This window comes from Haliotis rubra, unplaced genomic scaffold (genome assembly GCF_003918875.1).
Source record: "Haliotis rubra isolate DU_JTF1 unplaced genomic scaffold, ASM391887v1 Scf695, whole genome shotgun sequence".
NCBI classification, from domain to species: Eukaryota; Metazoa; Mollusca; class Gastropoda; order Lepetellida; family Haliotidae; genus Haliotis; species Haliotis rubra.
The window spans coordinates 316,879-341,037 of NW_025767407.1; the positions used below are offsets into that span (position 1 = coordinate 316,879).

At 38.1% G+C, this 24,159-nt stretch overlaps 1 protein-coding gene across 1 annotated transcript in view; it reads left to right on the forward strand.

The window, feature by feature from the left end:
• LOC124258502 (cilia- and flagella-associated protein 46-like) overlaps positions 1 to 24,159 on the forward strand; it is an 88,164-nt gene that overhangs the window by 52,088 nt on the left and 11,917 nt on the right. Inside the window, 16 exon segments of the mRNA XM_046692574.1 lie at positions 112 to 190; positions 1,580 to 1,666; positions 1,910 to 2,032; positions 2,199 to 2,288; positions 3,267 to 3,356; positions 4,100 to 4,282; positions 4,822 to 4,919; positions 5,275 to 5,357; positions 7,148 to 7,171; positions 9,721 to 9,914; positions 11,193 to 11,314; positions 11,745 to 11,962; positions 12,454 to 12,557; positions 12,821 to 12,881; positions 14,189 to 14,224; positions 19,757 to 19,859. Of these exon segments, the coding sequence (XP_046548530.1) occupies positions 112 to 190; positions 1,580 to 1,666; positions 1,910 to 2,032; positions 2,199 to 2,288; positions 3,267 to 3,356; positions 4,100 to 4,282; positions 4,822 to 4,919; positions 5,275 to 5,357; positions 7,148 to 7,171; positions 9,721 to 9,914; positions 11,193 to 11,314; positions 11,745 to 11,962; positions 12,454 to 12,557; positions 12,821 to 12,881; positions 14,189 to 14,224; positions 19,757 to 19,859 (1,695 nt within the window).

Sequence of the window (24,159 nt, forward strand, 5' to 3'; positions counted from 1 at the left end):
AATATTGCTGATTCAATGTAAAGACATATTAGTCATTGCACATAGCTTTGAAGATATTCATTCATGCAAATAGGTTTTTATGGGCAATATTAATGATTTTACCTTTTGCAGGAACTGTGCTGATGATGCGGTGTCCTGCTTGTTGAGTGCACACAGTCTCTGTGGGAACATCCCCCGTCTTCGGGCAAGGGTATGTTCACTTAGACATCATTTGTAATCAACATTGCATCTTGACGCTATAGTTGAATGTGTGTAGTCAGAAAAAGGTTCTGATGAATTGACAGGAGATTGCATGTGAATGTTTCCTAGGCTGTGAAACTGAAATGACCCCAGCTGAGTCTCAACTGTGTGATGTAGATGTGTTGGAAACAGGAGTCTAAACCGGCACTCATCGGGACTGAAGAAATAATACGGTTTAGACAGTATGCTGGATCATAGAATTAAGACGGTTACCTACAACTACGTTCTCTCCATTACTGCACACATTGACAATAAAACATGTCAACTCAGTAGTTACATGTACAAGTATGAATCCAGGACAAAATCCATCCGGACAAAATTCACTTCAAAAGTGCAACCCAGGACAAAATCCACCCCGGACAAAAATCCACCCCTAATAAATTCCACCCTAAGAAAAAAACAACTAATGACATGTTTAGTCACAGAAATGAATTTTTTTCATATCAGTCATTCATAATCGATAACAAAAACAACCAAAATACATATGTAAGCACATTTTTGCATATATATAAATATGACAATTGCACATTTTCACATTTCACATTTATGAATCATTCATGCATCAATACATATATAAATATGACAACAGCATATATTTTCACACATTCAGACATATCTATGACTAAACATCTTGCCACATTTCAACAACGCAAACAACGGCCGACGCCGTGGAGAAAGTCCTCGAGTGTCCGTGTGGATTTTGTCCGTGTGGATTTTGTCCGGTCACCTACAAGTATACCCATACTGAACCAACAACCATGTAGTTTCAACGCAGGATTAATTGGTGACAATACACATCCGGCCGACTCTTTGCCACATGCCGGATTAGACAGCGCTGATTACTGTATAAACACTTATCTGGGCGGCTCATTTCATGCCAAGTCCGGAATTGACAGTTGCCAGATTGCAGAGTTTTTAAATGATGATAAATGGACTTGCCACGGATGGGACTGAGATTTTATGTTGACAACTTGATGAATTGGACAGCTCCTAGTTTTAACAGCTTCCACTGTATATAGAAGGGGTCTCATTTTACTTGCAACGAATCAATTTAAGTGGAGTTATTTTGTGTGATGTGCTTAAATTACTGTGGTATGCATCATGTTTCATCAGATACTGAATACTCTGGGAAAGTGTCTGTGTGTCTAGTGTGGAATTTTTTAAGAAACAGTTGATTTATGAATTTCAGTTTCATAATTATTTCAATTTGTTGCTGAAAGTGAAAGTTGCAATCCATAAACCCCCTTGCACTGATACTAGTTTCTAAAAACCACTTGGATGTACAGATTGCTATTTATGATGTTATGTTGGTGTAACGAGGTATGTGTCTGTGTTTCAGGCACTGTGTATTCTAGGCAAGTGTCTGCGTATCCAGTCACAACATGCCGGGCCAGACCCCCCTCCACACTGGCTGGTTCAGGAGATGGTGAGTACTGGGCCTGCATTTGATAATATGACTTGTGCAAAGTAACAGGGAAGCCAAAATGTTTTTAAATTCCCTTGTTACACACGAAGGACCTGGGATTTATTCACAACACACGTAGAATACAAGAAGTCTACTCCTTGTGTCCCCCAATGTCATATTTCTGTACTAGATTATGACAGGGTGGTCAATCCATCGTAGATGCATAGCGTATGCCTATTATATTATGTTTACTGTCTGCTTCAGGACCTGCTGAAGCTGCCCACCGAGGGTGGTGATGATGGGCATGAGGAGGAGGATGGGAAAGATGGGCCTGAGCTGCAAGACCGACATCATCACAAGTGTGCCATACTGATCAAGAAGATGAAGGTAACATTGTCTTTTCTAGGACCCCATTGCCTACTTGGCTTGTCATTAATTCATTTGGTTAAAGTTACACAGAATTTTGGAAGTAGTGGAAAGTTGTTGATACTTAACATATGGAAGATCTTGCTTTGTTTGGGGCTTCCTTATCAAGTGTTTGTGTGTATTTCAGAGCCAGCATGCTGTGTCCAAGTACTATCTGACCCAGGCCACCGAATGTCTCACACAGTGTCTCAATCTGTGTCTCACCAACAAATACACGGTATGTAATAGACGCTCCATAGACATGTAACTAATGCTCTAAAAATGAATGAATTTGGTTGGTGCATCAAGTTGTGTGTTAGGGCAGTTTTCCCTGGGTAAGAGATTTCCATCTGGATTATGTTCAATTCAACAGCAGAGATTGCATTATATGACATGTAGGATAAGTTAGTAAATATCCAATATATTAGATGTTAATAATATCTTCTTTCCCATGAATATCACATGAAAGCAGAACAGTGTGTCAGCTTTAAATGTCATGTAGCATATGATACTTTGAATAGAAAGTTTCCTGGACCAGTTTGAAAAACTGTGTAGTTATCTTTGCATCAAAATTGAAAGGTGTAATTCCTTTGAATACCTTATAATTACCTCTGTTACATCTTTGCCCATATCTCTGATTGGATAGCGTCTTCTATTATTCCCACCTTTTTTAACGTGCAACTATATTATCCAATCAGAGACTCGCTCTACTATTCGGTGCGGGTCTGCAGCCTGCGATTTGTTTACTTCCGGGCATATGTCCTGACTTCGTGCGAGAATGGACGGCAAAATTATTGAAAGCTTTAAATGAGAATAAAATCACCAGGTTAGTGATACGCAAGGTACTTTACAGAGGTCAACTGAGCATAAATTGTGCAGTTTATTCAACGGTCAAAGCGATGGAAGCGTTTGTCAGACCGAAACCCAGCCGAGCCGAGCCGGGCCGCCATTTTGTTTTTCGATTTACTGACACACCTTTCTTATATCTTATATATATATGTCATTGCTATAAATTCGAGTTTGGGCTGTCATCACACTTAAAACTTATCAACTGATGTTCTTCACTGTTAAAATGTGATTTGTGTATGTTTATTATAGCCAATGTCACAAATCCGTTTCTTAAAGGTGACAGTACTATGGTACGAGTAGCACTGCCCTGGATAGTCAGTCACCCCTGTTTGTTACATACACTGTACACATACATATCATGTTCTAGGACCTAGCAGGTGTGGTCTCCCTGGAACTAGTGGACTGCTGTGGTCAGTTTGATGCAGCTGCAGCCAGCAACTTCCTGGCTCTTCATCAGGTGAGTGGATGTTTGGAAGTTTCAGTGGACTGACTGATAGAATCAGTCATGACTAAGAGTTATGGGTTTAGTTTTACACCAGTTTAAGCAATATTCCAGCAATATCCTGACAGCATTGGACATTGTTCATAACATCGACCACTGTTTTGACTGCTTGCTACCCAAACAGCATTGCACATTGCTCTTAATATAGACCACTGTCTTGACTGCTTCATAGACTGACAGCGTTAAACATTGTTCATAACATCGACCACTGTTTTGACTGCTTCATACCCTAACAACATTAAACATTGTTCATAACATCGACCACTGTTTTGACTGCTTCATACCCTGACAGCATTAAACATTGTTCATAACATCAACCACTGTTTTGACTGCTTCATACCCTAACAGCATTAAACATTGCTCTTTGTATCAACCACTGTTTCGACTGTTTCATACCCTGACAGCATTAAACATTGCTCGTAATATCAACCACTGTTTTGACTGCTTCATACCCTGACAGCATTGGACATTGTTCATTATATTGACCACTGCATTAACTACTTCATGCCCTGACAGCATTAAACATTGCTCATAATATCGACCACTGTTTTGACTGCTTCATACCCTTACAGCATTGGACATTGCTCATAGTATCGACCACTGTTTTGTTTACTTGCAGGGAAAACTGCCATTGGTGGTTGTTTACATTTAGTCATATGTCAGTCGTCATATTCAAAACCATTCGGCTTGTTTTGCAGAGCTGTTCTGCCTCCCAGAACATGCAGAGCATTCTGGATCACTCCCAGCTTGACCCTGTGACGTCCCGTCTGGCAGCTCTTCTCCACCAGAGAGAGAACCTGCTGTCTTCAGACATCAAGACAAACCTGGCTAACAGCCCGCTCATGGAATCACTGGAGGCGTCACTGGAACAAGATTGGCAGGTTAGCGCAATGTACAGGCCAGGCAAACTATAGAAATAACATGACCATTTTGTGCCCCTTCATGAAAGAAATGAGTAGTCTTTATCTGTAGGTTTTACAACTACACTGAATACAAGGCAATCAAATGTACAATAATAGGATGTCCTGCCTAGATCTTAGTTTAGCTGCTGCTGCTGCTGATGATGATGATGATGATGATGATGATGATGATGATGATGATTTGGAGATTTTACATGCACTTTCCAAAACAGTCTCCCTTATATTGTTATACCTATTTGTCAAGAAACTGCCACATCTAAAAACATCTTGAACAATGAAGATGTCATGTCATTTCAACAAGGGCAGATAAGTCTAATTTCCACTAACAGCCACCAACTGCAGTAGACATTTTACTGGCTCTTCTTTCATTTGGTGACATTGATAATCACTACAAATACTTTTACAGCAATAAAACATACTTTTATTGCCACATAACAATATTTTCATCAGAGTTACATGTAATGATGTTTATCCACTTATGGTTTCTTTGTTTTGAACAGGCCTGGAAGAGGATTGAGGTTCTTCCCAACCACTTAGAGCTGCTTAAGGAATTCCCTCCCAACTTCAGTTTTGTTGTTTTACAGCATTCTCCTGATAAGTAAGTCATTGTGTAATGCCACAAAATGGTGAAATGCCATCACCACAGAAGCATTGCATATTGTTACCTTTGTCTACAGATAAAATTTATATGCAGTTTCAAAAGTCTGGATATTGCAATTGAACCCAGATATTCTGTATGATACTGTATCCATGAGACCATCCAGATTTCCAAATTCACCAATCATGGAATAATGTACTCTCCTTTCATGGTACTATGTTATCATTACCAAGATCAGAACTTATGTGGCATTACACTATTTTACTAACTTAATGAAGGTTGTTGAAATAGTGGAAACCACTTTCTACATGTTTTGGGATCTTCCAAAATGAGTTATACTTTCTATTGTTTTCAGAACCTTCCTGTATGGTGCACTGCTTGACAAACTAAACAAGCCTGTAGCAGCAGGAGGCAAACCCAACCCTAAACAGATGGCAGGTAGGTGTACCCCTAGAGATGGCCAACCTTTGGGGTGGAGATTCTTGTGTTCTTCACAAGTACCAGTGAAATTGAAACCATGTTAACCTTACCCCCATAGATTATTTCAGATAAAGATTCACATGGAAAAAGGTTAAACACCACATGATATTCTCGAGCTAATAAAATATGATCTGGTACAGGATTTCTGTGTCTTCAAAGTTTCATGTTCATATAGACATAGAAAATCCAGAATCTGTTATCAAATGCTATGTTTTCTGACTTTTTGATTGAAAAAGTTATTTGACTATCCTTAAATTTTATGCACTTCTTTTCTTAACATTAATGACCCAGTGCTTGAAACACACTGTAGTAAATGTTCAACTGGTTGCAGCGTTGTCTTTCACATGTATTAAAACATGCCAATTAATGCCATGTATCCGAGGAGGTATAACAATGAGGAGGGTATGGTGCTTGTTATCAAATACATTTATGTAAATGTTTGGTACAATGCACAGCCCATTGTATCAGTCTAATGTCAGTAATCTGCTTGTCAAGAACAATAGATAATGGGATAGATTTTGTATGATCATTTGGATTTCAGGCTAATAAGGTTTCACTGGATCTGTTTAATGATGTGATTACAGTGTATAATGGCTGAAAAGATCTAGTGGAATGTTAAAATGCTTTTATGGCAGAGCCTTTCATATCATTTGCACAGCTAATAGTTTGAAGACATAAGCACTAGGTGTTGGAGTAATCACACTTATAGAGTTGACACTGATGCTGTGATGTAACTGGAATACTGACTGAAACAGTGTTAAATCCACCTCACTCACTCCCCCTATAACAAAATTGTCCCCCTTGTTTTCGGTGAGATAATGTTTTTGGTTGAATACTTGTTGTTTATATTTTTATTCTTTTGAATCTTTTTGTTCAGATCACATCATATCTTTGTTAAAGGATTATTTTTTCTGGATATTGAGACACTTTTCAAGATTGTGGAGTGTTCAAAATACACTTAAATTTTAATTTGTTTCTGTTCATGTACATGTGAATCAGTTTAAGAATGAATTGGTTTTGTTTTAATACAAAGTGTGTACTTCAGCTTCAGCATTCATGGCTGATGACTTGTTGCCTTGGTTACAATAATGTAATAAATGTGCTCAGTTGGTTTAGCATCTGTAATATTGTTGAGATTCTTGAGAGGCATTTAGAAGTTGATGAATATATAAGATGAGTATATTGATGACAACTTCTTCTTTTTGTATAACACAACATTTCTGGGCTACTTCTTGTCCCTTCTTCAGGTGATTCTGTAGCCCAGAAACGTCGTGTTATACCATAAAGAAGAAGTTGTCATCCATATACTCGTCTTATATGTAATATTGTTGCCTTAAGCTGAAATTCAAAAGAAGATATAGAGCAGCGTTTAGATTATCTAGCAGTTTGGTTTAAAGAGATTCTGCAGTTGTTACGTTTGCATAATACTTAACTTGCTAACAAAGAATAAACAAAGACACTCCAGATGTCTGCACATTATGCTGTGATAGGTTACTTCCCTTTTGTGTCCAGGATCCTAAGATCATAGGATAGAATCCCCTTTGCTCCAAGTATTGGTTTGCCAGCACTGTACCCATGTTTGTGGGTCTCACCAAAGTGATAAACACTAATGACCCGCATCACTTAAGACTCCCTCACTGCCCTGCATGTAGTTATGTCATTACAACACCGTTGAACGCAATAATAAACCCTCGTCACTGACTCTCATTGCAATGTTTGATGTGTGATGCACCACTACCTCTCTTCAGCTGCCAGGGCTGCTGCTGCTGCAGGTACATAGATGTAGTAGATATATAACATGCATGACCAGCGACATATTGACCTTGTTTAGAAGGGATGCTATCAAACATCAGACAGTCTCTTTCAATGTTAAATGTTTCATTGTGTCGTAATTGCAGTAACAAGAAGTGATTCTATGGTGACCAGAATTATAAACTACCTAACTAGTAACTACCTCCCTTATCAAAATTAATTTTAACGCTTTAACACTTTTTTAGCTAAGTATTTAATGTTCAGCAATATGTTCTCTATTAGAGAACTTTATGAACAGTTGATCTGGTACTGGTAGTTTGAGAAAATATGTATGGTTTTATGTTGTTTGGATGTTATTTAGTATTGAAAATGACTGTTTGGTGTTGATAACAGTTCTTCAATTTCCCCAGCCTGTGTCCATGTACTGGAACAGATATTTCATCTTATGACAAAATTGCTATGGCTGCGCTACCAGAATTCATCAATACATATATATGGCTACATGTGTTATTGATTTTCTGTTCTATTCTAGGACAGTATGATGACAGTGATGTGATAAATGGTATTTATTGACTATAAGTGCATGCACAAAGGAAATCTGTAAAATGCACAGATGTGTGCATGCATCATGCACATGCGTATAGGGAGATTCATGCAGTTAACTCTATGATTTACAGTACCAGCCATGATTACTGTCACTGGTGTTCACATTGCATGGAGACAGATATAGCACTATTCTAATACACTGTAGTTGTATGTTGATGGTAGTATTTTATTTATCTCCTTGGCTTTAGGCTGAGGAGAGCTCATGGCATGGCTAAATTGTCTCTTATCCATTGTAATTGTCAGCTGTTGTCTATAAACATCTTCTCTTCATCTTCTACTGGATTGATGAATTTTAAACTTGGCATGCATGTTCCTGACAGTCCTCAGGGTGACTGGATATATTCTGTAACTTTCACCACTTGTCAGAAGACTGGACTTTGGAGTTATTTTAATAAACTTTTATGAGATATGCCAGTGAGGTTCGTTTTTGGACTGTATCAATACTTTGCCAGCACCCCTAGCTGTTATACAGTTTATCAGTTTCTCAGGTCTATATTACTTAAAATACAAGTATACTATAAAGGCCAGTAACTGAATGATATTCAAATTTTCACTTCCTAATTTGAAAATATAGAAATTAAAGTGGTAAACATGGTAGACCATGCTTTACCCCCACATCATACTGACATGCCGTGATGTAACTGAAATACTGTTCAAGGTAGTGCTTCACTAGATCCTCTATATGGGCAGTGGGGAACCCAGTAGCACCTGTGCTTAAAGGGTTCACTCATCATGCTGAAGGGGGCGGTGCGGTAGCCTAGTGGTTAAAGCGTTGGCTCGTCACGCAGAAGACCCGGGTTCGATTCCCTACATGGGCACAATGTGTGAAGCTCATTTCTGGTGTACCCCGCCGTGATATTGCTGGAATATTGCTAAAAGCGGCGTAAAACCATACTCACTCACTCACTCATGCTGAAGACATGGGTTCAATTCCTCACATGGGTACAATGTGTTAAGCCCATTTCTGGTGTCTCCTGCTGTGATATTGCTGGAATATTGCTAAAAGCATCATTAAACTAAACTCACTCACTCACTCACTCACTCACCCCTTAAGATATATTGAAGAAAGGTGAGCTTCAGTCCGCTGGTACTGTTGATTTCTTTTGATTACTTTATCTTGTAGTTCTTTTTTGCATGTGGCTGTTTTTGTCATGTAGTTCCTTTCATCATTATTTTGTTGTTATTAGCTCAGATAGTTAGAGCTAAATTAAGAGTAGGAAGAATTAGTCCTGAATCAATATGAAATGGAGATGATATACAACCCCGCTGTTTCGTTTGTGTCACAAGAAAATGCATAAAGTTCATATGCCAGCCACTCCCTTTAGATTTACTAACATTAATATCGATTTAACATTCATCAGTCAGTTCTTTCTCATTATCAGTCAGCTTTTCCAAAGGACAGATTAGAACAAAGATTTATAATGCTTCTATTTCTTGTCAAATGTTTTCCTCGGTCTTCCAGAAATAAGACAATAGTTATAGGTTTGCCATTTTGTAATGATGGCAATGATCATTGATAAACATCAAGTTTTCTGTTTCTCTGCGGTATATGTCAATCTTTGCTCCTATGTATCGCTTCTATTATCGATTTTTCATTCTCCCTTTAGGCATTGAAGTTTTTTAAACTTTAAAGTCATTGTTTATACCCTTAGTGATTGGCTGTTGATGTTCTGGGGTTGGGGGTGTGCCCTAAGACTGTATGTGAAAGTTGGATACAGTTGCAAAACCAGATTTTTCTTTTCTTAATTATGACTCAAAATGATTTTTAGAAAACTCATGAAACACTGTATTTGTTTGTGGTGGATAATTGATAATTAATTTTGTTTATATTAGTCTAAAGCTTAATTCCTGTCTAGCAGTTTTTGGGATGGTTTCTTTTTATAATATGCCACTCCATCCTGATTATCTAATGGTTGGTCCCATAGTGAGAGTATGTAGCAATAATATTTTGCCCTGCCCTCAGCACCAAGTCGTGCCCGTGTGTTTGGTGTGGACACAAGTCCACGTCAGCTGGAAGAACTGATAAACAAGTTCCGTCTACACAAGCAGAACTTCCAGCAGATGTTGCTAAAGCAGGAGTACCAGCGCACTCAGGCAGCGCTCCGCACTCGCATGTTGGAGAACCTGGAGGATGGCATGAAACAGCAGGAGGCTCGGGTAAGGGAGATAACTCTTCATGGTCTATTGTCCAGTGAAGTGGCACTCTGCAAAACAATCCCAGATATGTGAATGATCAGTAGCAGTTATAAAGTCATGGAGGGTAGCTGAGGATACTTTAATCTTGGTACCATATTTCCTCAAATAGGCGCCAGATATCTAATAAGTGCTGGGAGTAAAGCAGCAGTTTAAGAAATAAATGCCGGGTCTGTAATAAGCACTGGGTCTGTAATAAGCACTGGGTATGTTTTTATTAATGTATTCTCCCTTGATCCAAAAATAGATTTGTTAAGGAACGGACCTTTAGTCACAACTTCCTGTCCTCCACATGGTTGATGAATAATATGTAATCGTCGAAGCTGCAATCAGGAGGTTTCATGTATATAAATATGCATGGGACCCAGTAAGCGCAATAAGTGCTGGGTCTCCAATAAGCGCCAGGCCTCTAATAAGCTCTGGGTATGAAAGTATGGGGCGGTTATTAGAGGAAATATGTTATATTGTATTTCATAATGGAGTAGGCTTATATGAGAATAACCCCTTACTTTAAGTAATAACATAATATTAACCATTGTTTAGTGTTAAGCTAATGATTATTGTTTTGTTGGTCAATGGTTTGTTACAAACAATCAATCAAACATCAAAAACAGTTGCTGGTTTTCTGTATTTTCCAGAAATTGTATTTTAAAGAACCTGTTAATACCATGATGAGGAATTGATAGAATCTTATTCCTTAATGGAATAATCAATTGGTGGCAAATGATGATGAATGCCTTTATGTGTGATGATTTAAACACCAACGGAATTCATTGACAATTTGTATTTGAAATTTGGTAGCAAGTTCCCACCTCAATTGATTATGGACACTTACCATTGACTATCTGGTCATGGTAACTGATCAATCATTGAATTTTGTTGATCTTAACATCAATATTCATCAGTGTTTGCAATTTTATTTTAAGTACTGTTTTATTCTATTCCAATTTTGCAACTGGTAAGAAGTTCAGTCTGATTAATGATAATTGTAAAGATGGACAATTTACTTGCTGAAGTTGCACAATGATCATACTTCTATTTAGTACTATGTATGTTATGTATTCAGTATGGATCCTACAGTCAGGACTTGTTACATAATCTTTTGAAAAAGTTCAAATTGTATGAATGATGATGATAATGGTGATGATGATGATGATGATAATGATGATGATGGAGACAATGCTGCCCTCGATGATGATGGTAGTGGTGGTGGTGGTGATGATGATGTAGAACATGTTGCAGCCCCAGACAGAGGGAGAGTCTGAGAGGGAACAGGAGAGACTTCAGGATGAGTTCCGAGGTCTGGTTGCCGCCATGAATGAGTACCTGAAGCCCATCATGGCCCCCATTGACACAGCACTCAGGTCAGATATAGGCTCCCTGCAGCTGTCCAGGTTCTCACTTCAGGAGACAGAGACCTACATGACTCACAATCTGTGCGATTTCATTGTCCACATTTCCAGAAACTACCAGTATACTGGCACAAATATACAGAACCGTTTTATTTCTTGAATTGTGGATTGGATCTTATAGTTTTGCAAAATTGGGGTTTAGTGAAAAGCAGCAACAATCTAGCTGTGTTTCAGTGGTCTGTAAATTATTGCCGGTTAGTATTACTGAATTGGTTTGGTCAAGGACAAATCAGTGAATGATTAGCAAACAGAAAGAAATCCTTTTCTTGTGGCAAGATGGGGACTTATTCTACCTCAGTATCACCACAGGGATATGTGATACTCACTTAGGAACAGATAAATTGTTCTGATGAATGCTATAGTATATGTACCCTCATTGCAGGTCCCCTCAAAGTCCGCAGAGTGGGGTCAATCTGACCAAGGACCCCAAGGTGGAGGTACCACCCAGCCAGGAGTGTGTCATTATACTGGCTGACCCCAACCTCCTGGAGATGCCACTGGAAGCTCTGGACTGTCTGAAGGCTGATGACATCTACTGTCTGTCAAGAGACTTCTCTCTGCAAGTGTTCTATCACAGATTTCATCAGGAACAGCCAGTAGGTAGGTGGAGAGATTTGTCCTGTGGAATTCTTTCCATTTGCCTGCTTCGTTTGAAATAAGGTAAGAATGGTTGTGGCAGCCAATAGGTTGGTGAGGCGGTTCGCTCTTGTGGAACCACCTCCATTTGCTGCCTGGCTTGAGGCTGGTTGACAGAGATCAACAAAAGATTGGTATCTTGCAATGGGAAGTTGGAGGTATTATGTGTTGTGGAACTGTCTACATTGCCTGCCTGGTTTAAGGCTGGTAGACAGAGATTTACATGAGAATCAAAGCAGGTAGTAGGTATGTAGAGAGATTCTCTTTTGTGGAACTGTCTACTTTGCCTCGTTTGAGGGTGGTTGACAGAGATCAACAAAAGATTGGTAGCAACCAATAGGAAGGTGGAGAGGTTCTGTTTTGAAGAACTGTTTCTGTTTGCTGTCTTGTTTAAGGCTGGCTGACAGAGATCAACATGAGAATGGATGTAATGGTCTCTGTGCCCTTTGTTTCAGTTGAAGAATCAGCAGCAGACAAGAAGAAAAAGAAAGTGGATACATCTCCCGTTGTGTCTCGAATCCCCGGAGCCAGGGAGGCGAAACAGAAACAAGCGAAAATTGTAAGTTTCTTCATTTAAAGAATGATCTCCAAACTTCAATTTGAAATGTGAATCCCAAGTACAGCAATTCAAAAATACATACTTTTACATAAAAAATGAACCATCACATACTGTTTTCCTATTATGACATATGTCTGTCACTGGTTTAAGTAAAAGATTACAATTATGATGTGTTGGTTGTGATTGTCGAAAGTGCATTTGTTACTTTAAACTTTCATATTTATATGACCTCAATTTTAAATTTGACATCTGACTTGAAACAGATCCCTCTGGACAGGAAAATGGAACCATGGCAACAGCCAGTGGACACGATGAACTTCAAATGTATCCTTACCATTGTTAAGTCTATACTGTACACATATCAACAAGAAGTGTTTCAGTCAGCTGTTGAAGCAGTTATAAAACAGAGATGGAAATTGGCAGTAGTCCTATCGTCCTTGCCAAACTGCCCAGTGGTAAAGGACTTTTATGAATGGTTCAGTTCATATTATCATTATAGGGACTTTTTGACTTAAAACTCTTTCCGTCACTGATGACATTTATATTTCAAGGAGTTCCTCCTGTTAAACATCACTTCCCTAACAACGCCCACTAATTCATGTTTTTTTTTAGGTTGTGTCTAAATAATCTTTGCAAAAGTCTTAGTCATATCTTGTTGCCTTGTGGATATGAGGCTTTGTTATTCCCCACCATTGCGTTTAACGCGAAGCAGGGGATATAGTATTAGGCTCCAACCATCCGTCCGTCTGTTCATAGTCCATACGTATGTACGAAGTTTAATATCTTAAGAACCGTTGACTAGATTCTTTTTATATGTGGTACCTAGGTTCATCACAGTATGCGAATGGTCCCAGTTAGGTTTGGTGACCTTGACCTTCATTTCAAGGTCACAAGGGGACTTTAACGTTTTACCCTTGTCAGCGAAATATCTCAGGAACCGTTCACTGTATTCTCTTCATATTGTACACCAAGCTTCATCTTGGGAAGATGCAGGACCCAGTCGATTTTGGTGACCTTCACATAATTTTCAAGGTCACAGGGACACTGTGAAGATGTCAGCATGTTAACCTTCATGTTAAGATTGTCAGTGAGATATCTCACAAACGATTTGCTGTATTTTCTTCATATTTCACACAAAGCATCATGTTGGAAAGGTGCAGGTTGACTGCTCATTCTTTTGTTAACATTTAACTTCATCTCAAACTACAACCTTCACTTTCATTAGTTTTGAAGTTTGATTTGATAATTTGCGAGGGGGGATTATGTCACCTTAGTGACAATGCTTTTTATGGGTTGTTTTTGTTTAACTTTGGTCAAACACCATTGTGTTAAAATTGAAGGGAACTAAGTGTATTATTCAAGTTTTCTGAGGTTCAATGACAATCAATGAATTAAGAATAAGTTCACAATGACCAAGCTGCTGCTTCAAAACAACCGTATGTTCGACGCATATTTTGACACAACAAGTTTTGATTCTGTAATCAATGTACAATCAAATACACCAGATGAAGAAAATCGTGAATAGATGAAAATAGGGACCATATCTGTTTCAACTGAACATCAAAATCATCAAGAAACATATATTTTATGACACCATGCACATCTTTAACGTTGCCTTAACCTGCATTCAGACATCGTAGATCCTCAGGTGGACTGTCCAGAGACAGGTAGGTGATGTCAATAGTCACAAGTTTGTTTTGACAGGTACTTTAGTCTGGAACAGGTTTAGTAGACTAAACTCTGACATTTATCTCAATCTTTACTTGACTGCAAAGTGTTAAGTGTTGTAGTACCTTGACACATTTTGACAGAGCTGATGATTAGATAAAACGGGACATTGTTGATTACCCGGTAATATGTTCTTAAGTCTGAGTTTTGACCCAAGTTAGAGTTTTTACTCAAATTTGAGTAAAAGCAGGAAAATGCTTTACCAGAATGAACTGAAATCGATATTAAACTCAAACTTAGTAGACAATTTGAGTTTGGTGTAAAGATTACTCAAGTTGTTTGGGTTCTTTTGTTTTAAAAATGCAGCTGTTTCAAATTGTCAAACTCAGTTTGAAATTTGAGTAAAAACTTAAGTTTGTTTCGACAAATCGGGGACAGATTAGTCAGGTAGTATATTCAGTAAGTCAGTCAGTAACGGAGGCTCCAGTGTTGCCCGGTGGTTACAGATCTTTGAGCTCACTATACAGAGTTATGTCCCTTAGCTACCTGAATCGATGTGTGTTTGGTTCAAATCCTGAACCCAGGGAACCCAGTTAACAGTTTCTACCAAGCACTGTTATGGTTGCCATAACAGGCAACTAATTTTAATAAGGTGGTCAGCTTAGTGACCTATAGTCGATATGTGTCATCCAACCTTGGTCAAGTCTGGCCCTTATGATGACTTTCAGTCTGTCCACAATACCATGGTCTTGTTTACGACAAAGGTCAAGGTCTTTGTCCTCCATTTTGTTGGGGCTTTAGCTATATGGCTAGCATATTGCTGATTGGATATAAATAGTCTCACTTATTTTGGAGGATTTTTCAACAGCCTACATAGTATGACTATATCAAATCCTGTGTAGAGGGAATATGATACTTATCATGAATATTGGGTTACGAATGCAAATATTGTGTAATAAATACAATAACAGTAGACAGTTAATGTATTATTCATATATAGTGTTCGATTTACCGAATAACTGAATGAATCATAACAGCCCTACTACATAGGGTTGTGGGTTGTTTGTCTGTCTGGAAAGGGGAAGCTTGGTTGGTCGATCATGGCTGCATCTTATCAAAAGACTTAATGAGATGGTATTTGTTCTTATATCTCCAGTTACGCTTCAGTGTTAAAGGGACAAAACAAGAACTAGTCAGCTCAGAGTTACGACACTGTCTGAGTGGGTATCGATGTTAGACTGATGCATGTACCCTCAATGGGATTGCTGTAAGCAGAAACACACATATGCATGCATGCATGCACTGTATGGTTGCTTGGTTGTTTAATGCCGCACTCAGCAATATTCCAGCTATAGGGCGGCAGTCTTTAAATAATCGAATCTGGACCAGATAATCCAGTGATTAACAGCATGAGCATCGATCTACTAAATTGGGATACGATGACATGTGTCAACCAAGTCAGCGAGCCTGACTATCCGATCCTGGTCATCACCTCTTAAGACAAGCATGGGTTGCTGAAGACCAATTCTAACCCGGATCTTCAAGGGTCAAACATCGTATGTGTAAAATATCCTTGCAACATTAAACCTCATTCACCTTCTTTTTGAAGGGTTCAAATAACACAAATCTGATGTCTGAGACATGTAAAATACAGGAAGGGCCAGTGACAATTCCTTGTGTACCACTAATCTTACTATTAGGTAGTTGTCAACTTTGTAGCATATCATGTTCTAACACATTTACAATAAATTAATTTCTAATGCTTCCTTGAGCTTACTATGCTGATCTCTTGTATAAAAACAGTTCAAAGTGGTATGATATGACACAATCACTCATTGTAAATATAGATGCTCAGTGATCTTCGTTATATTTTATATCCACCTGTATTAACATCGACCCTTCATTAAGATACATGTAGATCCCAAGTTCACTGCCCAAGATACCATGAACATTGCTGATAGACTTAGTGACTAGCTTTAATTGATTATATTGATTTTTAAATGTTGTTTCCTAAACACACTTATGAAACAGACATTAGTAAATTTATGACTTAGTTGATGGTGATTCAGGATGGCAAGACAAAGATGGTTGCAGATCATAACAGCAGCCAGTTGTCTAATAAAACGGAAGCATCTGCCAGTGATAGACATAGGTTTTTGGGGTTCTTCCTGTGGTGTTTTATGTCAGAGGATTTAACGATCAGTGCTGATGTTCCTTTTATGGTTCATTTTGTTTCTATGACATCATTGGCTTCTTTGTCATTAACTTGGGCTTCTTTTGAAAATCTGGAGCGCAGCCATTATAAGGCCAGTTAAGCCTTTTTACGTCATCATTAACATTTAGGAATTACTTTTATGTTTCATGGTTATTACAGTAAGCACATTCTTTAATAAAGAATGTCATGAAGTTACTTGCTTTCATCACAAATTGTTTTAAGAGTCATATTCAAAATGATTATTTTCATAATTTTCGAGATATTTTGAAGTGTTTGAAGTGTCATTATATCCAAATCACACTCACTCACTCTCTCTTGTTAAATCCCATGGAAGTTGGCTGGCTGGGATCTCATCATGTCACCTGACCACTGACTATTCTCATTTCAAGTTACCGGTACATGTTTCCTGACAACTGACTATTCTCATTTCAAGTTGTTTTCTGACAACTGACTATTCTCATTTGAAGTTACATGTTTCCTGACAACTGACTATTCTCATTTCAAGTTACATGTTTCTTGACAACTGACTATTCTCATTTCAAGTTACATGTTTCTCAACAACGGACTATTCACATTTCAAGTTACATTTTTCCTGACAGCTGACTATTCTCATTTCAAGTTACATGTTTCCTGACAACTGACTATTCTCATTTCAAGTTACAATTGTTTCTCGACAACTGACTATTCTCATTTCAAGTTACATGTTTCTTGACAACTGACTATTCTCATTTCAAGTTACATGTTTCTCAACAACTGACTATTCTCATTTCAAGTTACATGTTTCTCGACAACTGACTATTCTCATTTCAAGTTACATGTTTCTCGACAACTGACTATTCTCATTTCAAGTTACATGTTTCCTGACAACTGACTATAGTTCACATTTCAAGCTACTTGTTTCTCAACAACTGACTATTCTTATTTCAAGTTACATGTTTCCTGACAACTGACTATTCTCATTTCAAGTTACGTGTTTCCTAACAGCTGACTATTTTCATTTCAAGTTACATGTTTCTCGACAACTGACTATTCTCATTTCAAGTTACATGTTTCCTGACAATTGACTATTTCAAATGACCAAACCAAGAATGTAGTTGCAGGCACTATATAGATCACACAAAATTGTTTCCATGTAATGACATCTTTTGTACCTTTTGAATTCATTAAGTCATAATGTCACACAATATAGTGTGGAAAATCAACCTGATTAAAGCAAGGGACTAATTATGGAAGAATATCTCAGGATGTCTTGGTTCTTTATCATATTTCGCATCTCAGACCAAATTTGATTGCACCATCAAAAGATTACTCCAGCAATCTCCTGCACATGATTCCTACTACTAACAAGATAGCTATTACACTCTTGTCACAGAATCACGCAGAGCAAAAGAGATTTTTCTTCTCATTACATAACTCGGGCAAACTAAATCTGTGATCAAACAGATAATCTGCGTATGGAGAAGAATTTTGATCGTGTTATTCAGTTGACTTGGCTAACAATACAACAATAAGACAGTCACGATGTAGAGTTGTGAGTAATGAGAAGGTTAATGGAGGGTAAAGAACATGATGGCTGGGGAGATGCTTGGTAACATTTGACATTAATTCACTCCAGGTATTCAGCATCCTCCTTTATCACTGGATCATGTTCTGATTAAAGAGGGTTGTTTAACCACATGAAACAAGACATGAGTGCAGTATGTACAGATTATATACATGCACATCATATATGTGGTAGTTAACAAATTTACAATGGTGTGCATACTTAGACTACCCAGGGATGAAGCATATTCTAAAGGAACACTTCATCTGGACAAGTAAGAGGCGACTAATGGGATCAGATGGTCAGGCTCGCTGACTTGGTTGACACATGTCATCATATCCAGTTGTGTAGATGGATGCTCATGCTGTTGATCACTGGATTGTCTAGTCCAGACTTGATTATTTACAGTTTGTCGCCATATAGCTGGAATATTGCTGAGTGTGGTGTTAAACAACAAACCAATCAACCAAACAATCATCTGAACCGATATTAGTACTAAGTTACATGTACACTGTATGTTCTTTGAATGGCATTTGCAAATGATGAACATGAGTCAAAGATTTTTTGGATAGCAATTTCTTATTTGTTCAACACTTTTAAGAGTTAATTCTTTCTCCTTCTTCGAATCTTCAACGACCTGACTTCCATCAATTACCTGGCTTCTCAGTAATCCATTTTCATTCTACTGAAGAAGGAGTAAGAAGTAACTCGAAACATTGTGTTTAACATGTAAAGAAAATTAATATCCCAAACTCTTTGGGAGATATGTACTGTAGTATACCATCGGTTGGGGTAAGGTGATGTATCATCGCAGGGTTAGGTTCTATTGACCAACCGTGTTGTGAATGAAGATTTATTGTGAATGTTATTGTGGGATTTTAAAGTATTTGAAACCTTAAGATGTGTGTCCTTTGAGACTAACCAGCTGACAGGTGACATTTATACAGTATTTTAGATGGTTACCTCTTGGTATTTAGGAGCTGTTAGGAAGAGTTAGTAAATACCCTGGTAATTAAGTGGTGTCAGCAATGTTATATTAGGATACTGACTGATTGACTGAGTTTGCTTTTACGCCGCTTTTAGCAATATTCCAGCAACATCACGGCGGGGGACACCAGAAATGGGCTTGACACATTGTACCCATGTAGGGATTCGAACCCGGGTCTTTGGCTATATTAGGATACTGTTTTAATACTTGGATTATGGGAATAAGGTTTGATTACATTGGTACGTAGACGCCTCAAATTAAGGCAAAGCGTACATGGCTTTTAGGCCAAACATGGCCATGGCTTTTAGATTATATGTTGTTTCAATTGAGATGATCATTGAATGTTTTGGGGTATGTGACAAAGTGTTCAAGGTGTAATATTTAGGTGATTTAGACCATGACTATGACATCTTATGTTATACTTTATATATCAATGTCTATTTAATAAATAACTATCATTAAACATTTTCTGTTGACATGGTTTTAAGCATTTTTACAAAACGTATATTCATATTTAATAACTATATCTTTCTTGATAATGATGGAAATAGCAGGACAGTACGATGAAACCTTGTTAGTGCAGACACTTTTTGTATGGAAATCTGTTCAAAATCTTGATATACATTGATATATATTCACTGTAGCATAATGCTCAAATATAGAAAATAATATATCCATATGGTTTCACTAGAAATTGTGCCATAAAAATTATGAATGTTTAAGTAAAGTTAACTACTGTGGGTTTTCTTCTTCTTGTAATGTAATATGGATATTTAATTTGACAGAGGAACACAAGCCAGTGGAACAGTTCAACAAAGTATTGGAGGAGTACGAACAGCAGTTTACACCGAGATGGCTTGGACTCACAGGAGAGGAACACACTCCCAGGTATGTACACCAGGACTTGGACCATCTGGCTGAAATCTGAGTTTAGATATATATTTCTTTCTGTCCAGTACACTCAGCTTGTAATAAACTCACGGTTAGCTTTAGGACTGACTTTTACCTCGCTTTTAGCAATATTCCAGCAATATCATGGTGGGGGACACCAAAAATGGGCTTCACACATTGTGCCCATGTGGGGAAGCGAACCCGGGTCTTCGGCGTGATGAGCCAACGCTTTAACCACTAGGCTACCCCACCGCCCGTTAGCTTTAGCAGCCATTGTGAGCAAGTTTGAGCTAGATTAGCTGGTTACACTGAAAGGCTTGGGTGCACATTGGGTAGTTATATCACTCTTCACACTTCAAGTGACTCAAAAGCTCTTGTGTTTATTTTGAAGATTAAGATTTCCTTGGATATTAATACTGTGCCATTTATATTTCAAGCGAGGTGCCCCGATTGTATTTAAAAGAAAATGTCTCATATCAAGATGTCCTTCTCCTCAGTAGCTGTTGTTTATTATGGTTTGATATTAAAATTAAGTCTTCAATACTTCAACCTATGCTTAGAGATGAAAAGAAGTGTAGCCAAGAATGCCTTTGAAGAACACCCATCAAAATCATCGCTGCATAGTATATTCTTCAATGAGTACAGTCTACAAAATTTCACGTAACGTCAGATCCCCTTCATAAGACACCCTCTGACAATGGCTCAATATTTATCAAAATGTCAATAAAAGATGCCCTTATCAGCATAAAAAGTATTCAGTAGGAGCTGTTGAGATAGATAAATATTCATTCTCATTTCCACTTAATGATTGAGACTGACAAGCAAGAGAGTTGAGAATTTAAGATTCCTACCTTACTGACTCAACAGTGCCATAAATAGCTGCAAATAATGTGACTGAATCTCCTGGCTATAGTTGTGCACTGTCCCACAAAATACATGTACACATCTCACAATACTCAAGCCATCTGGAATGCAGTTCCGATAACCAGTTTCACCAAGAGCTCAACATGGTGAAGTAAACTAATGATAAATTCATGAGCATCAAGCTTGTTTCGTTCAAACTGAAACATGGAACAAATTATGCTTTTAGCATTTGTCAGGTATATTATCAGATGCAAATATGGCTGTAAATAACTCATAAGATTTTTTAGGATTTGTAGATATTGTTCCGTGTTTTTCTATATTCTGATGAGTGAAGCTGACTCCTCATGTTGATAAGACAGTGTCTCTTGTCAGAATCAGTCAGAACCATTGTCATTGATCGTGTGCCAATCCACGTCCAAGTTTTATCTAACAGTTTGCAATTACCCTCTGATATAGGTTTCTTCAGGCGTTGAATTATTCATATACTGTGTGTTGAATGTAAATGCACAAGCTGGGCTGACTCTGAAATGTTCTGTGAGACAGTTGATCTGTCTTGGTACCTTTGGGTTTCATGTGAAACAGATTTATTGATGATAGGGCTCAAAGATATTGTGTGAAGGCAGGGATATATCTTGGATACCAAACTAAGCGCCATTGGCAGGCAAACTGGAAAATGATCTTGATATTGTTTAAAAAAATTCAATGTTTTTATTTCTGTAAATTCTTGGGAAGTTTTAGATTAAACTGGGAATTTTCACTGTTATTTGCATACAGACTTTGGACTGAATATTGGCCTCTGGGTAGGTCTCGATTACATCCCTGGTGGGCCATGGCCACATTTGTTGTAAAGAGTTGTCCCCCATAGTTGTGTCAGGATCCATTGATTGTAGATAGTCCATTCAAGGGATATATAGGTAGATCTTCCTTTCTATGTCAATTCATGTCATCTTTTTCATGACCTAGGCTCAGTAAATGATATGATTTTGTTTATGATCAGACAATTTTTCTTCATGGTTTATAGTCAATGTTCTAAAATCATACCTGACAAGCTTCAGTATAAGGATCTAGAAAAGAGCAGGAACTCACTTATTTGAAAACAAACAAACATGGCAGTGCTAAGAAAAGAGAAAGAATACTTTGTTATACCGGTATACATTACTCAGGCCAAATAACAAAAATGTTGTGGTTCCGATTACACCTCTTTGAAATTTAGGGTAGGTAGGTAGGATTTATTTATTTATTTATTTTTTACATTTTTTTAGAAGTAAAGTACAAACTTATAACACATTTATCAATGTGTAATTGTTTATCAATCAAGCTTGCGGCCATCATGTCGACTTTCTCTATCATAGTGACCGATGTCCGTCGGTGACGGGAAAAAACAATGATATCTGAAAGCTTATTTTATTCATACCACCTAAAAAAGATAGGGTCGGCACCAGAATTCAAGGGTCGGTCGGGTAATCGGAACCACATCATTATTGTTTTTAGGCCTCACCATCCACACATATTTGCTAAAGATCACATACCCTATCTTTACTCCCCACTTGATGACAGTGAGAATCCAACTGACACGTTATACTCCTTCCATTAAGATTGAGGATCCACCTCTACATGACGCCTACATTAGTTCCAAGCTGAACTCGGTTACTAAAGTACCATTAGTTTTCTACCTGGCTGTAGTGTCATGTGTCAGACGAGATTGGTGTCTTCAGGTCAAATTGCCATCAACACAGGAAGCTAACTGACAGCCTCAAATTTCAAATTAGAGACATCTTCATCTTATTCTTCAGAATTCTCTTTAGTATGACAGAGGTTTGGGAAGAGACAATTTGTTAAATATGACAAGAGTGAGTGAGTGAGTTTAGTTTTACGCCACTTTTAGCAATATTCCAGCAATATCACGGCGAGGAACACCAGAAATGGGCTTCACACATTGTACCCACATGAGTAATCGAACCCGAGTCTTCGGCGTGACGAGGGAACGCTTTAACCACTAGGCTACCCCACCGCCCCTAAACATGTCTAGAGACTGATGTCTGCTGCTTTGTGATATTCTCAATGGGAAGGATGAGCCGATAGTGATCCTAGAGCAGACGTCAAACTTGTGTGTTAAAACTATAGTGCTTTTGTTACTTTTAAGAAGCATTATGGATGTGAGAAGTATGTCAGTGTCAACTTAACAATATAGCAACAAAGCGCTCTAAGAAAATTCGACCGCCTCCGTGGTGTAGTGGTAAGAGCATCCTTCCAGAGAGCTGAAGGTCGCGGGTTCGATCCCTGACCGCGTCATACCAAAAGACGTTAAAATATGGTACTTGTTGGTCCCTGCCTGGCGCTCGACATTAATGGGTACAACGAGGACTGGTCAGCTTGGAGTCAGTATAATGTGTCTGAGTGGGGTATTCATGCTTCACTGCGGCATGGTATCTCAGTGGGCTAGCACTATAAAACCAGCTTAAGTCTGGGCTAGTACAAGCAGCCGCACATACACATACACATACACATACACATACACATACACATACACACGCATGCACGTCATCATATGAGCGAAATATTCTCAAGCACGACTTTAAGCCCAATTTCACTTCACCTCAAAGAAAATTCAGATGTGGTGTCGCCCCTTCAAGAATAGAGACTGGGAGATACGAGCTCATCCCAGTAGGGTATTGACTGTTTTAACTGCCCGGACTGTGTTGAAGATGAAGCACATGTTTTACTTTTTGCCCCTTATATTCTAATCTACGAAAGGATCTTTTAGAACATTGTCTTTCAAAATGGCCTGACTTTGATTTTTTGCCCATATAAGAACAACTTGCCTGTATTTTTACATGTGATGATTTTACCTTTTGTTTAGTCAAAACCTGTAGTAGCATTTTAGAGCACTGGTGTTATCCCTGTATAAATAATCTTTATTTCATTTTAAAACTCTTTTGTATGTACTTTTAACAGTATAGTAACACTTTTAAATGGTTTTATGGTTTTTAAATCATCTCTCATAAACTGCTTGGCTATTGGTCGTTTGTATTCATTGTATCATATTTTATGTACTATACGATTTTTATACGAGTGAGATGTAAGTAAAATAGTCTGTCTGTCTGTCTGTCTGTGATGAGTTTGTCTGTTGATTGAATGGTGTAACTGGGGACCGGTACAGATAATCACCTCACTGGATCTACCTGGCTTAGATACTTCAGATCAATCAATATCTGTTGAGACTGTCTACAGCTCTGTCAGTTGTGCATCACAGTGGATCTATCTGAGAAAATAGATGGGAAATTACAGCAGTTTTTATTGCCTGGAGCAGTGAAGTGGCATAAAAGTTCTTACTTCTCACTTAAGCTCTGATTCTTTATTAAACACATGATCTGTCAAGTTGATAGCTGAAGCTTGGAAAGATTTGCCAAAGGGGTATATTGAACTCTGCATT